General features: G+C 36.1%; 1 protein-coding gene across 2 annotated transcripts in view; it reads right to left on the bottom strand.

The window, feature by feature from the left end:
- Nucleotides 1-1,145: 1,145 nt before the first annotated feature.
- The window catches only part of LOC111869414 (ubiquitin carboxyl-terminal hydrolase 32), a 62,799-nt gene continuing 47,427 nt past the window's right edge, over nt 1,146-16,517 (bottom strand). For both annotated transcript variants that reach the window (XM_023860931.2, XM_023860930.2), the window contains exons 24-28: nt 14,475-14,666; nt 12,449-12,746; nt 10,364-10,548; nt 8,000-8,092; nt 1,146-5,835 (exon numbers count right to left, since the gene is read on the bottom strand). In XM_023860931.2, the coding sequence (XP_023716699.1) occupies nt 5,665-5,835; nt 8,000-8,092; nt 10,364-10,548; nt 12,449-12,746; nt 14,475-14,666 (939 nt within the window). In that variant the 3' untranslated portion in view covers nt 1,146-5,664. The remainder of the gene's footprint in view (nt 5,836-7,999; nt 8,093-10,363; nt 10,549-12,448; nt 12,747-14,474; nt 14,667-16,517) is intronic.

The raw sequence follows: 16,517 nt of genomic DNA on the forward strand, positions 1-16,517 counted from the left end.
ACTCAGAAATGCATGCATATCTTCATGTAAAGTGTCAAGTTATTGTATGATTGTAACCAAAACTGAAATGTGTGAAGTAGTATTAGTAATAGCCACCTGTATGAAATTTCATGAGAATCCATTCAGCAGTTTTTATGTTCTTACATGGAGATGGATGGGCAGACTAAGGCTATTATTATTATTATTATTATTATTATTATTGGAAGGGGTGGGTTTCCCCCTGCACCGTGACCAGTGGTCTAGACTAAGGCTAAGTTAACAGGCACATTTTTGCAAGTTTTCATTGCAACTGCAGCAAAAATAAGGCGGGGAATACTTTTTTTTTTATAGAAACTTCATCTTTTGACAAAATGGATACCTCTGCAAGTCCAGTCCTCTTTCTTGAAGTGACAGCTGATAAAGGCTTTAACTGACTAATAAAACTTGAGCATTATGCAGCATGAGTTTGGTGCATGGGTCTTACACTAATCACAATATATGATATCTCTATAACACACATACAGATTGTCTGTGATTATGTCAATCTTCCTATATTCCTGTGCTCACTAATGACTTGAACTGAAAAGCTTCCACTTTCACCATCAACTGAAGAAGAAAAAAAATAAATGGTACATTACTTAATAACAAATCATTGTACTTACATAACTTTGATCTTGAATGTAATTAAGGAATGAGATGGACAGTCAATAAAGTAACTGGATACAGGATGGACAACCATGGTTCACTTCACTGCAGGGATATTTCTTTCCAGCAACAGTATGAAGCTCACCACTCACCTCCATCGAGCCCTGAGGAATTAGAATTCATGAAGCTTTATTTCTGCACTTATATATTTCCATATCATGATGCTCAGGCACAGGAACATTATATTTTTACATAATAAGGGATTATACTTGTACATAATTTAATATGAATGAATAGTGAGCTCACCTCTGGATGCTACTGTTGTAAATGGAGACGACTGATTTGTCAAGCTGTCAGGTGGATGGATGAAGAATACTGTGTGCCATTCTATAAGTGACCACCTGCCTTGTCTACAACAAACGGCTTCTATACACAGCATGGGACATGACAGTATATGCATCAAGTAGGACTAGAAGGTACGAGTCAAGAAATCCATATAGAAATAGAAACAATACAACAAATTTCTCAATTACAAACTCTCAGCCAATATATTATGTATAGTTATATATATATCATATGAAAATAATACAGTATATACAAATTACATCAGTTCAATGAAACTATAAGCTAACCATTGCATTTTACATACAACATTTGAGGATAACTCCAAATTATAACTACTTTACAAACTAATGAACAGAATTAAAAGAGTCTCATGTACATATAATACACACTGCCTGCATTAACTAGAAACACTGCATGGATATTACAGTTTTATTTTACCTACAGGCAGTTACAGACTAGCAAAAACTTAACAGGGAAAGTGTTGAGATATCTGCAACATCTAATTATTGTATCACAATTACTGAGAAATCAGGCAACTATATCCATCTGAATTCCTTTATATAATATCAACAATTAGGAGAATTATGAGAGTGGCAATTCTATGTGGGGGGGAGATGAAGGTTGGGGAAGAAGGAAACCAACAATTGCTGAACATTAGATATTGAATATCACCATGGGGTAATGTTTTTTCACAAACAGCTGCAATCTCGAATTGTGTCTACATATCTATGTTTAAATGCAGTTGTGAACAACTACAAAGAGTCAGCTGAATCAGTAAACACCTTTACATACAGAACATAACCTGAAAGAAAAGATACACTAGTGGAGTTAGGAATGTATCAGGATTTAGCTTCAATCTCTCATCCATAACATACTGTAGCCACTGGATAATCTATTAACTAAACAAATAAGGCATCATTGTTTGTCACTAATAAAGCTCTGCTGACAATATTATGATACAAATGCCCCAATCACAAATCATTTTTACACATGAATTATTAAAGACATTCCAATTACATAATTTACATTTTCCTGGACGACTGAGTAACACTCCAACATTCACAAAAATTCATTCATGCCATTTGATCCCAATAAAATTTGAAAACTTCATCTGCAAGCTCCAAAGGAAAAAGACTAAATTTTAAATCAACAGATACAACTGATTTACTAGTACAAAATGAGTGATCACAGCAACAGTGACATTCGTGATCTACTTTGGAACGATTTAATGCGAGTATTTAAAATGATGACTATATAAGAACTACTGCGAAATAAACAGGTACATAACAGTGAAATATTACTTGATTCTATCACTGGCTTGTAGAAAACGAAATTTCACTAGCAAACAGATGTAAAGAGATGGTGTGTACTTTTGCAGCATAACCACTACATAAACATTCTGGGATGCTAAATAATGAAACACCTTTTGTGACTTCTTTGTAACAATAATGATATAAAATGGCACTCAGTTTTACATTTCTATACAGTAATAATGAAATCAATTTAAGTATGGATATATCTTTGGCGTTTACAAAATTAAGAATGGGCATATGTAAAAAAGATACATTAATATCTGCACTTCATAATAACATGTATGGAAGTACAATTATAATATTTTAGTCATCAAAGTAACAACATTATGTATTTCACTGTATCTTATACATAATATGAAACTGTTATTCAACTAATTCCACTATTACAAAATTAATGAGGAAAATTAAATTGTTTATACTATGTTGTCTGAAAATAAATTTACTTCACTGCTCACTACTGAAGTAATTGACTGGGTAATTAGCTTTCCAGCATTTATAATTTATTTACTCCTATTCCTGGAATAACAAGTTTGTGTTTGTTACATGCTTACTGTATATTTTGAATAACCTGATAGAGAATAACCAACTCCAACTGCCATACTTGTAATCTTATACTTCAGATTCTGGCACAAACATCAACTGTGCTGTTTATGTCTGACAGCAGTAACAGCCTATCAATTACAGCAGCCTGTAACAGTCCAATTCTGTAATTACCAGTGAGTAAGCCATGAGCCTGAATTACTGAATGTGTTTACAAAACTTACATATTTTTAAACGATCCTGTAACACTCCAGATCATACACTAACTTCTTTCTCAGAGTTTTGTTGTAATGTAGGTTGTAATGGTAGGAACTGACTCCCTTCCATACTGTTTTATAGTCTGCAAAGCTCAGTATAATTGTCGTATTGCTAAATTGGGCCCAGGCAGAAAATGCAGCGTATGAGAATATACAAAACACAAGGTCAGCCCCCTCCCACAAAACACATTATAAAATTGTTGAAGTTTCTTTACATACTCTGTTGTGAGCTCAGATAACCCCAAAACAATTATGTGAGTGCTAAATTATGGTTGTAACATACTAGAATGGGAAAAATCTATTAATCTACAAATGTTGCCACTTGGGTTGTAAATTTAGGTTATTTTCTTATGCAGCAAAAGTTGACTCAGCAGCTGTTTAATTTTAATAACAATTCAGAAGATTGCACTGATAATATTAACTTCATTTAATTTAAATCTAGAATAGACAAAGCAGTGACCTTTTTGAAATCAAACTCAAATTTGTAGAAAGTTCTTACAGCTTCTATTTAACACAAATAATGACTCAATGACATATATCTATAGCTCTTGTGTTCTCTATATTTTAATTTCTTTTATGGAGTATACCTCAATTACCGGCCAAAATGGTCTGATTACAAACAAAACCCTCCACTCCTTTATGGGAGAAGAATGATTATATGCAATGAGCTAGCAATCAGTTTAGTGAGGAAATGTGAAGACTGACAGATATTCCATGTGGTAACAGCCATTTGTAAAGCACTGCAGAATATCTTGTATTCAATAAGCCATAATTTATGTATATTTCACAGATAAAAGTTTACCTCATACAACCACCACAGAAGTGATCACTAGCACAGTGGAATTAAAAATGATCATAATTATTCTTGAGTTGGTGAATGGTAATATCAGTAGATTAAATCATTTAACTGTGTGTGTAATTTAATCAGTGACTGAGTCACTACTCCAAGGGAAGAGAGAGCTGGTGAAGGTTCAGACATTTTGTGTCTCACTGTTAGTACTACAAATTAATTTTCCAGATGATTCCTTTGAATTTACTGTAGAGTTATGGAAATATAAGACATTACAGCCCAAAGAGTTTCATGTCATGTAAAACTAGGAAGTAACCACAGCTCATGCTATATAAGCACTATAAATGCAGCAACACAGAAATATGTCACTATTTTGACAGTAAAGTTATCATTATCTATTGTTAATATCCAAACTCCTGTGCAACTGTTCCAAGGCTTGGCACCAGAAAAATATTGACAGTATCCTATCATCTGACAGGATCTCAACACTTAGCCAGAGATGGAGCATAAATACTAGAAAAAACTAAGACAAATTTTCTGAGATATTACTTTCTGTCATGAACACGCATGTGCATACACACCCACGTGCGTGCACACACACACACACACACACACATATATACAAAGATTGCTGTTTGGGCAGAAATGAGGAACAGTTCCAGAACTATAGAAATAACTTTACTGGCAAAAGATAAGAGAGTATTAATTAAAACACTAACACATTACTTATTTTTGGAGAAGCCAGGGAAGAATGAAAAAATATCACAACATGAATCCCAAAGGCATACAGGGTTACTATATGTGTAGAATTTCAATTCCAATGCAGAAGAAACATTGCATGAGAAAGAAACCCTTGTGATACAAAGTCAAAGTCCTAACTTGTACAGCTTGTCTTTAAGTTCATATTGCCTAAATTTTCAAGTCTTCCATTACTTTCCTTTCATTTTTCAGTGCTGATGTGCAAAGCCATGACTGTATTGACATACTCTCTTGCATGCCTTCAGAACTAAATGACATGTGGTTGAACATGCTACTCTTTGCCATATATGCCTCTCAGATCTTTAGAATTCTTCTTGATATCCTATACTAGCTGAGATTACTACAGTATGTGCTGCAGTCACTAAGTCTGCATTACTGATGTACGTTTTCCTTCTCTCCACATAGCTATTCCTTCTGACCCGACACTATACATTCATCTGCTTTGGTGGATATTTTCATTTATAGAAACAAAATATTCAATGTACTTAAATAAAATTATATGTTTAAATCAGAAAAGATTTTTCTTTACATATAAAATAGAAAAGTAACACATACTGTGCATAATTTTTTTAGTTCGAAACTATATAATAAATTTATTCAAAACAAATCATATACTAGTAATATTGCATTAAAACAATTATCTGTTGTGATATATGAATATTAATTTCATGGAAGTGTTTTGTAACTGGAACAGTATATTATTACATGAAGGGAGTGGGGCTGATATCTGAGCTCAAATGCACAGCAGAATAGGTGAATTTTCCAAAGGGATGGATGGAGCCCAGTCAGAACTTTCGAACCACAATATAAATAACAGTTCTGCTGTGCACGCCACAAGGTGCAGGATGGTTGTAACAGAAGAGTTCCATCATTGGCAAATCACCTGGATAGAAAACTAAAAATCTGCATCTTCATTCCTCTCTATGATGAGTCAATAGGAATAGACCCTAGTGAGTGAGCAATAGAGGAAAACAGTTCCATCACACTTCTGAATAAATTATGAAGTCTCGTTGTAACTAATCACTGCCAGACCTCTTCACATTATGCAGCACAGTTTCTTCAGGTCTGAGTCAAAGTCATCATCGAGATCTCGTATATCAGGTGTCTTACCGGCAATACTAGGCATGTACTGCTGTTGACATAAACCTTCTCGTTCATAGAACAGCATGTATGCGGAACTCGTATCCATTTGACTCTCACTCATTTCCTACACAACATACAAGTAAACTCTTGTAGTTTGCATGAGACAAGGAAAGCGCTCTTGTTAGTGCAGAAGTGATTCCTTACCTGAACCACACTGGAGTTAACCACTGGATGATTCATTACAACACAATCTTGCTGGATACTGTCCATTACTTCCATATGCTGGGTACATCCACTGTTTCACAGTTTTATATCATCCTTTTCTATCAGATCCTAAGTGTTTATACACTAAAACAGTTACACCTATGGCAACAATCTAAACAAAGTACTGTAGTTGAGAGTACGTGGTCTGACAATAAAGTTCGTGAACTCGCCACAGTGTGTTTGCCATGGCAACAGTGGACAGAAACGTCAGTATGGTTTGATCACGTTGGCATATCAGCGTTTCACAGCTGTGTTGTTGACCTATGGCACTCTCTTTCTGAGTGACGTCTATTACTGTTTGAGAGTGTTTTGATGTGCCGCTGCGAGAATGTCAGAATGAACATTAAATTTCCTGTTAAACCTAGCAAGAGTGAAAAGAAAATCAGAGAGATGTTACTGCAAGTTTATGGTGATAATGCTATGAAGGAAACAGCAGTTTAAAAGTGGGTGACATGTTGTTCTGAGAAAAGAGGAAGTGTCACTGACGAAGAGAGATCAGGACAACCAGCAATGAGCAGAACTGAAGAAAACATTGCATAAGTTCGTCAAATTGTGCATGAAAATCATCAGCTGATATCAGGAGAATAGTAGTGCACGCAAACATCGACAGAGAAACAGGAAAATCTTAATAGAAGATCTTGACATGAGGAAGGTGTGTGCAAAAATGGTTGCAAGGGTGTTCACAGAAGAACACTGCCTGTGAGGCAGTTTTTAGCTAGTAAACAAATAACTGTGCTGGAACACTCTCTCTATTCACCGGATCTAGCCCCCAATGTGTTTTTCTTCTATTCCCAGAGATAAAGGAAATACTGACAGGAAGGCATTTTGATGACATTGATGACATCAGGAGTAATATGACAGCAGCTCTGAAGGCCATTCCACAAAACCAGTTCCAAAATTGTTTTGAAGGATGGACTAAACGCTGGCATCAGTGCATAGCTTTCCAAGGGGAGTACTTTAAAGGCGACCACAGTGATATTCAGAAATAAGGTATGTAGCACTTCTACCATGATGAGTTCGCAAACTTTATTGTCAGACCACATATAATGACTGATTGTTGTAACCAATGGTGGTATTTATTTATACTAGGCATGTGCAAGTCTTCAGTATTTGAAATTAGATAAAATAAAATCTCAATTTTGATTCAAACATGTTTTTTTTTTCATCTTGAACGTTAGGAGTTTTCAGATAACTACTTTTCTGTGTAGTATCAGTAATCCATAAGAATCATAATCACTGGTACTCTCAGCATGAGCCAGTCTGTCAACAAAATCTATCTCCCATGCTTTCTGCCTATGGTGAAAGAGGACAGAGCCCTAGAACTTAAGTACTTTTCAAATTCAATAAGTTATAAAACATTTTCACTGAAAAAGGATGTTACATTAAAATGGATACATGTTACACTTTAGTGAATTGCAAAAAGTGGCAAATGTTAAAAACTGTGATTACAGGGGGGAAAAAATCAGCCTATGAGAGAAAATGCTCATTCTCATCCTAATTCTTGAAATTCTTCCAAATTCTCATTTCGGATGAAAAGTCACTCTTGCACATACCAAATTTATACATATGTTCAGTGGATTACACAATCACACTGAATTAAGTACAAGGGGAAAATTTTCTTATACAAAATATGTTTTTCATACTAAATCAAAATTCACTAAATGCAGGAAAATAATACACTGTCTATACTCATAAAATATAGTCGCTAAATAAGGGAACATTAAATTGGATTCCACTGTCTAAAACATTACTTCATAACTGAAAACCCCATTTCATGTTTCCTTGTGTGACAATGATTTGAGCAACAATCACAAAAACCATTAGTGGAGGAAATTTAATAAACCTCAAATTGAGAAACATTAAATGGGGATTCCACTGTCATTCTTCTATTGTCATTGTCATTCACAATGAAAGTGATAAATGCGGTATCATGTTAATTTAATACTGAACTATAACGAACATGTCACTATGATGAAGGATTAGTGACATTCTAACTCAATTACCTGCAGAAGTACATGACTCACCTTGCAGCTGCTGTCATTGTAGCAGTACCATTTACCATTGGGGTTGCAGGCATAGCTTACATAATGACCACCTCCCAGGATACCAGAATGGGACTGTCAAGAGGAACCACATTATCACTTTTCTGATAACAGGTTTCAATCTGGCAGTAATAGTTCCACTACCCTAATAATTACAATGTTATCTTTTATAAAACTGTGCAAAACATACTCGTACTATTTAAGTGAAGAAAATAATTTTCTCTGTATTCAAACCCTATTATGTTGAAAACTGTCAGGGAACTGAACAACAAAAATTTGTCAATAACTACTGAAACAATCATGGTTCTTGGATAAACACTTATGTAGCTACCTTATGCTAAATTAGTACAGGTACAAATATGAAATCCAACAGATGAAAAATGCATATATTTTGTTTGGGAAGCCTGAAGGGAGATCAGGTGGGAGACAGATATACATGGGAGAATATTAAGAGATTCTTAAAGAAACAGAATGCAAGGATGTGAATTGGACTGAAATGAAATAATTAAAAAAGAAGGTTCAAAATACTGTAAACAATCTTGGAGTTAATTATCAAACACTATCCTTCAATAGTTAAGAGTCTTAAATTCTGAAAGAACATGTGTATTTCATGCTGTCACCATATGGACTACTTTTTACATAAATTACCTTTCTATGGGTTGCATGTTTTGCAAAGACAATTCTTTACACCACACTTCTGAAAATTATAATGGCAATAATGTTCTTCTCATCCCTATTTAACATTTTATGTATTTACTTTCATAACTACAAACACTGTATGCATCACACTGTGCATTTTGACTAGCAACTTCATTGTTTTCAGGCGCTTTCAACGAAAATCTGTGTTACATTTAATAACATCCTAATGACTCAATTGTTAACCTTTAAGAGTCAGCATTTAAACCCCCCACGACTGCACTGCTGCCAGAGTTAATTTGACGTTGCCCTTTTAATATTGTAGACTTTCAGAAAAAACTACATATTTTCCGTTCTATGCAGCTTAGAAATATGAACTAAAAACCGCCTGAAAGAGAATGAAATTTCCTACAATATACCTATGGCAATTTTTACAAATAAAAATTAACTGTGATTGTTATGTCATGAAATTCAAAATATACTCTCTATTATATGTGTAATGAAATTCCAAAAGACTTACCCATAATTTTTTCTTCAAATTTGAGACGTCGTTATATCCAAAATACATTGACACTATACACCAAAATGTTTGGTCAGACTGTACACGAGTTTCAACTCGTTGCGTCGTGTAAGTTTACGCTACTATAGATACTGCGTGCGGGAGCGCGGAGAGGCAGGGTTTACTTCAGCGCGTTGTGAAGGTCACACAGACCTCACTTCTCATACGCTGGTAGACAATCTGGTTCAGTCTCTCGCTTAGCGAACAAACAGGAAGTTATTGTTTCTATCTGGCTGGCCGGACAGTGTTGTCAATGTTCAGTTCCAGATGACTCAATGAAANCGCACAGAGGAATGTTGGGTCAGCTTTTCTGTGAAGAAGCTTCCACTCTGTTTGGCTGACCAAGTCACAAACAGTCTTACCTACATGTAAACGAAATCGAACCCAGTGCCATGATGAAGGGTTTTATTGTTCAGAGCCAACAACTGGACCTCTGACTTGAATTTGCGTGTGTTTGTTTTGGTTTCAAACTCAACGTCTAACCGTCAGCACTTCTAAAGTGAGCACGTGTCTTGCGTCCAGTATACTGGACATTCGGCATCTTCGAGGTCACAGGTACCGTCCGGTATACCGGACTTTCGGTCGTTAAAGGTTAATTACAAAGCATCTGAAGACAACTAATTAACAGTCAAATTTCACTGTGATACAAATATTGTGAGGTGATGGTTATGGAAAGTAAATACATTATGAAGACCACAGTACACTACAAGTCACACAGTTCACATGACTGCCACACAGTAAAGTTAAAGAAAATTAGAAGAATAAAATTTCAGATTGATTAACACTCTAAAAACTTTTACGACTTTAATAAAAACTGGGACAGTTCTGTAACAGGAAATATTGAGAATGACACGTGGCATGCACTGCGTATAGGATGATTTTTCTCTTCTGGAATCTAGCTAGAAACAAAAATGTCATTAAGGCCTTCATTTGCTTACGCACCATCAAAAGCAACTTAGTTTATGTGGCAGGTGGGACCTGGTTTCACACTATGCCAGAGCGGTATCTCCAAACAAGTCACAGCCTCTTCATCCCCAGCCATTTTCAGCTTACCATATATAAGCACATCTCATCCTTCCTAAATAATTCTGGCATTGTTAAATATAACAAGAAGCAGAGCATTGCCAAGATGCTCTGTGAACTGTACTCACAACAATGGCATAGAGGTGATACTTGAGATCAAATGGATTGACACCCGAGTTTAACCGGTGTTGATGGAAATCCTGAAGATCACTGTCTGTGACTGGAGTTCGAACCAAGGACGTGGATTCTAACCGTTCTCTTGCCAAAACTGATAGGCGAAGGTTTGGGACATCCCCGTTAGCCAAGATTCTCCCTGATTGAAATCAAAATATGACTTTGTTAATTGTACTGTTATGTAGAGGGGAATAAAAACTTGGAAGAGTTCAATCTTCTGCGACTTAATGCCATGTAGTCCGCTGAAAGTCAATTGACGTTTTGGAGGAATGTGTCACCTCCATCTTCAGAGTCAAAGAATAAGCAAAGAAAGAAACCCCCACTTGCTGTCTCCTTCACACTGGTTTCTTGCTTGGCTTATTCTTTGACCCTGAAGATGGGGGCAATAAGTTTCTTTGAAACATCAGTTGACCTTCAATGGACTACATAGCATTATATCCTCAAAGAGAGACTTCTTTATAACCATTGCTGTGAGGACCTCAAATCCTAAATAAAAAACATGAATTCAAAAGTAGATGTAGAGTCTTCAGCAATACATCTTACATCTGAAGAAATGGACTGCACCTCCATTACAAAGAACACACAGTTGATGCTGCATAGAGAAATAATGACTGTTTGTTCTGAGAGCCATATGAAACCCATAATATGAACATACTCTTAGTAAAATGCAGTTTTTAATATTCAAGGTGGTGGTATTTATACTATCCAATGTGCTTTAAAGGGTTAACCTTTATCAAGCTACAGACCAAATACCTCTTTTAGAAACATAAGCCTCTTCTACTCTGAATCATTTCTGTATCTGAGTGAGAATAAATTTTCCTGCCACTCCTTGCCAATTCGAGACAACTATCTGCAGTTTTTCATTGACAGAAATTTAAGCTGCAACCAAAATACACAAACAGGTCACTTGTTAAATCAGATTCAGCATGAACAGGGTGAAATGGCACACTGCATGGTCCAAAGTAATATTTAAATTATTGTATGGCTACGAGGCTATGACTGTGTGAAAATGGGCAATAAATTAAGTTGTAGCCTTTGACAAATGAGGCTCCAAGACAGGGGTTTGAAAGTGAATAAATATCTTTAAAAAAAGAGGGCCCAAATTTTTACTTTTCATGATTGTGTTAACACTGTGTGCGTGATACAGATCTAGTTCCAATTTACAATGTTATTGGCACCTACAACCAACAAATTTTTTGAAGTCACAGTTCTAAATTCTTTGAAGCATGAAATTCATCTAAATAAATCTTTAACAATTTAATTCGTATAGAATATACAACCCAGCTTCACTGTAAAGATGAGCTGATTAACACTGTTCAGGGAAACAATTACTGTTTATTCTGTGAACCATATGAAACTCACAAAAACAAACTGTGTGTGCAAAACACATAAATGTTAAAGCAGGTGGTACATACAATTACCAGTGGGCTTGAAGTGTTAACAGAAATGATTTCTTGTTTCATATTTCACAGACTGTCTTGCCTAAATGTCAATTCCTTAAATATCTGCACATATAGATCCTCATAAAACAACATAATTGAGACATATGAGGAATCACATGAAGCCTGTCATACAGAATTCAACATTCATGATTCATGTGCAAAGTGGCTATAGAGGAATTTCCATTTTAATGTTTCTACATTTAATATTTTACCACTTTGTACAGCTCTCACTAGTTCTCTTACCATTAAAATTCTTCTGATGCATATTTCCCTCAGGTTTGTGTCTGAACTTACTTTCACTGAGAGGCACTGTAAACAATATTTAACACATTCAAGCCCGGCTCAAAATTCATCGTATTACATTTACAGCCCACTATTCTTTAATAATATTTTTTAATTTTCTTTGAAGTATTAACACTTTGCTATTCTCTGTCAATACCACAGTGTGATGGCCATTGCCATTATGTGGCATAACCTAAAACAGCAAATGTTAAATTCTCCACATGAAAGAATTCTGACAGCAAGCAATGAATAGAAGAAAATTTATATAAGAATCTGAATATGCTAAGTGCCATCTCATTAGGTCTAAATGCTTACTTGGACTAGAAAGTTCTGCCTCTGTGTTCTCGTTCACAACTTTGATTGCCTCTGAATTGCTGTCTGGTGCTATTATTGCTTCTTGTCCCCCATTGAGGGGTGGTGGTGTGGAGTAAATGAAATCTCCATCCCCTTCTTCTAACCTCAGCCTTTCCAGCTCCCTGTGCCTCACCACAGTATGTTTTGGTACAGATGCCAAATAAGCTGTTGGATCAAAATCTTTGAAAGGGAAGTTCACCACCTTTTGAGACTTCACCCATTTCCCATTGACAAACTGGAACCTTTTTAGGTGTACAATCTGTAAATAAAACCATACAAAATTCATTTAATTGTATGTCTCAGCATCTGTGATTCTCCAGTGTAGCCACCAGCTATATTTGTGAATAACACAAAACAGCCAGAAAGAACCAGATTTGAAGTCTGACTGTAGTTCTATGCCATTCTTCAGATTCCTCTATTTTTTCTGCAGGAAATGTTCCCTTCACATACACCAGTGTTCAGTCCTTCAAAGCACATTGAAAACACAACAAAAACAGGAAACAAGTAATAACTTTCAGTGTAAATCTTACACTGGACACATCAAATTCAAAGAGGAACCTCTATCAGAGGCCTTTTAAAAGACTATGCATGACACTGTTTCCAAAATGGAATGATATACAGCTTTAACAAGTCTCACTTACAATGTCATTTATAGAACACTAAATATACTTCAGCATCTAACCTCCTAGTTCAGTAGTTCAGTCCCTGACTTACAACCTTCTACAGTACAAATTCATTACCATAATTTTTCCTAATTACATACTTGAAGCAGGATCTTTCTTGAGAAACTAACAATTACTCATTAGTCAAGAAATTCCCCATTTTCAATGGAACCAAAAGATATCCTACTGTGTTCACAAGTCAGCCTCAGCTGCTGCACTACCGTACTGATAATTTTCTATAGGCCTCCTCATTCTCTCTTGACAAATGCTGAGACAGTACCTCTAATTAGGCCATTAACTGCTTCCTTCAACATCCTTTCCAATTTATTATTTTTATGCTACATAGTCTCAGATACTGAAAGTGTACTTAAACCATAAATAAACACAAGTCATCCACTGTACCCTGCCTTTGGTCCAATAAGACAGTTCTGTTTAAACTGTGAATTATTCATTTAATACAAATTTTAATATTATCCTCTCACCTTTGTCTAGATCTCTCAAATGGTCTAATGTTCTCTATCTAAAACTGTATATACATTTCTTATTTCCCATATATGATTCATGTCCAACCCATATCATCCTCCTTGATTTGATAACTCTAATAATATTTGAGGAAGGATACAAATTCCGAAGCACCTCATGAAGCAATTTTCACCATCTTCTTGTTATTTCCTCCCTCTTAGGCCCAAATATTCTCCTCATTATCGTGTTCTAACATACCCTCAAGTTCTGTAATTCACTCAGGGTGCACACCAAGATTTACACCCATACAAAGAATGTAAAAATATTGTTCTGAATATTTTTACATTTTTCAACAGAAAATGGAACAGGAAAAGATTCTCAACTGAAATTAAAGTAAAGTAAAGAAAAGGTATCCCTGTAACAGGTCATGGAGGCCCATAGGATGGTGAGACATTGAGTGTCCCACATTTTCTAGACAATCGGCTCACAGATGGCGGTAAGGTTGTCAGCCTTATGCGCCAGCCACCCTTTACCCTCAAGAACATTCCAAGAATATTCCTGGTACTCATTTCTGCAAATGAATTTTAACTTCTTGAATTTAATTTGTTTTTTATATGCTTAATTAAGCAGAGGGCCAACTTTATCTTTTTATTTACCTTTACCAGTGCAATGAACATGAAATTCCTCCAGTTTAATGGATAAAGTTGTGGATGGTTCTTCCTCATTTTCTCCCCTTTCCTTATTCTTTTAATTCATTTATCAATTCTATGCATACAGAAATTAAGAATTAATGTGTTTTTCCTATATTATTTGCTTAATGCATTCTTAAGCTTGAGAAGGCATTTAACACATCTAATGCTCACAAGAATTGGGGGAAGTCTCCAAATTTGCAGCTTCTTGCTGGCAAGCTGGTGCTCTCGACACTTTGAGCAGTAATATTTCTCATCTTCACCGAGATGCTCCTCCTTGGTGAAAGCTTCAAGGCAATAGTCAAGATCAATGGGCTCTGACTGCTGTTGCCTTGTGAGAGCCACACTCTCATGTTCAACATACACCTGTAACATAACGGTTCGTACACCTCAACTTTCATTAAATTAAATTACTTAAAATATAAGGTAACTATTATGAAAGTTACAATCATATTGTAACAAATTTCATCAATGCATTGGCAGGCAACAGCTCTGTATGCATGGTCCAACATGCAACAATAGAGGAAGTTGTGTTTTCTGTAGCTCCAACTGACGTGCCAATAGATGGGCTGGATAGCGATCATGTTATATGTGTTTTCTGTAGCTCCATCTGACGTGCCAATAGATGGGCTGGATAGCGATCATGTTATATGTGTTTACTGTAGGTCCATGTCTGTTCTGTGACAAAATTCATTCAAGGCAGTTACAAGTGAGTAGTACTGGCAGAAGCACGCAAATGAGAGGAAAGCAGTATACTGGAGAAGTACAGCAGTTACAAGTAGTAGTAGTAGTACTATTAGTGGTAGTGGTAGTGGCAGAAGCATTGAAAAAGCAAGCCAGTTCTTGGTAGGAAACAGCCATGGGAAGTTCATAGTTGAAGAATTAGAAGTTGGCTTCTGAGGACTTAACGTGTGATTAGAAGACTGTATTTATGTGTAATACTTGGGAGTGTGTAACTCAGTGAGACTGTTACAGTTCCTGTGTTATAAATCTGTGAAGACTAGTGCAGATAGACTGCAGATTAGTGTGGAGTGACTGTAAACTGTGTAAAGCAGCAATAATGTAATAATTAATTGCAGTTAAGACCTGTAGGTGGTTAATAAATCCAATTACCAATCCGAACCTCATCTTTAGTCACCCATACACGACAATACTGTCAAGTATTTAGGGTCATGACCTATAATAATGTCTCTGGATTGGATGATTGGATTTATTAATGCCTTCTTTTACAAGCACTCTTAAACACCAACAATGTACAATAACCGCGGGACCCAGCGAGCACAAACTTTCCTATAGCCCAAGCTTTCGATCCTCTCCTGTACTGCACTGTGCCCTATTCCAAGTTTTCAGGCTATTGTGTCCACAGTCACATGCCTGTCCTCTTCAATGATCTCATCCGCTCTTTCCTTGTCGCGTTCAGTTGAGGCTGTTCGAGGACGACTGCTCCGAGGCTCATCTTCGACGCTGGTGTTCCCATCTTTAAAATATTTCACCTATCTTCGAACACTGCTTGCACCCATGCACACACTTCCATAAGCATGCTGAAGTCTCTGGTGAATTTCTGCAGCAGGGATTTCCTCTTCCACAAGAAATTCGATGACAGCATGCTGGCGAAACGATATATCATTGTCGGCCATTTTGTTAGGAGTGATACTGGTCACATGATGCAAGCTATTAATGTCACAGGACACTCAAGGTTAACATAACAGCTGGTCCCACCTACCACCATACTCTCTTTCGTCTGCTGTTCCCAGGTTGCATGCAAAAAAAAGTTGCTCATGACTTACAGTACGACCTACGTATTATGTAAAATAATGCAGACAGGAAGAGCCCAAAATAACTAAATTAGGAGACAGTTCCTGTTAGTTCATTCATGTCATGAATTTTGTCACCTTCTAACATACTCAGTTTCTCATTCAGAAAGTGTCATAAATGAAATTAGTGAGAATATGTGCTCCAGTGGAATATATGCACTGTGACAGGACATCCAAAATCCATAAACTCTGTAACTGTGCAGATGTATTCAGAATATCTTCCGCATCTTCATAAGATGCTATCCATTTATGCATAGGACCTGTAATACCATAAAATTCTAACTTAGATAATAAAATCTTGTGATTGACACAATCAAAGGCCTTTTTCAAATCATAAAATATTCCACCCACATTACAGCCAGCATTTAGGGCAGTTAAGGTCAGGTCAAGCAATCTATTAATG

Source organism: Cryptotermes secundus, unplaced genomic scaffold (assembly GCF_002891405.2).
Source record: "Cryptotermes secundus unplaced genomic scaffold, Csec_1.0 scaffold813, whole genome shotgun sequence".
Classification (NCBI taxonomy): domain Eukaryota; kingdom Metazoa; phylum Arthropoda; class Insecta; order Blattodea; family Kalotermitidae; genus Cryptotermes; species Cryptotermes secundus.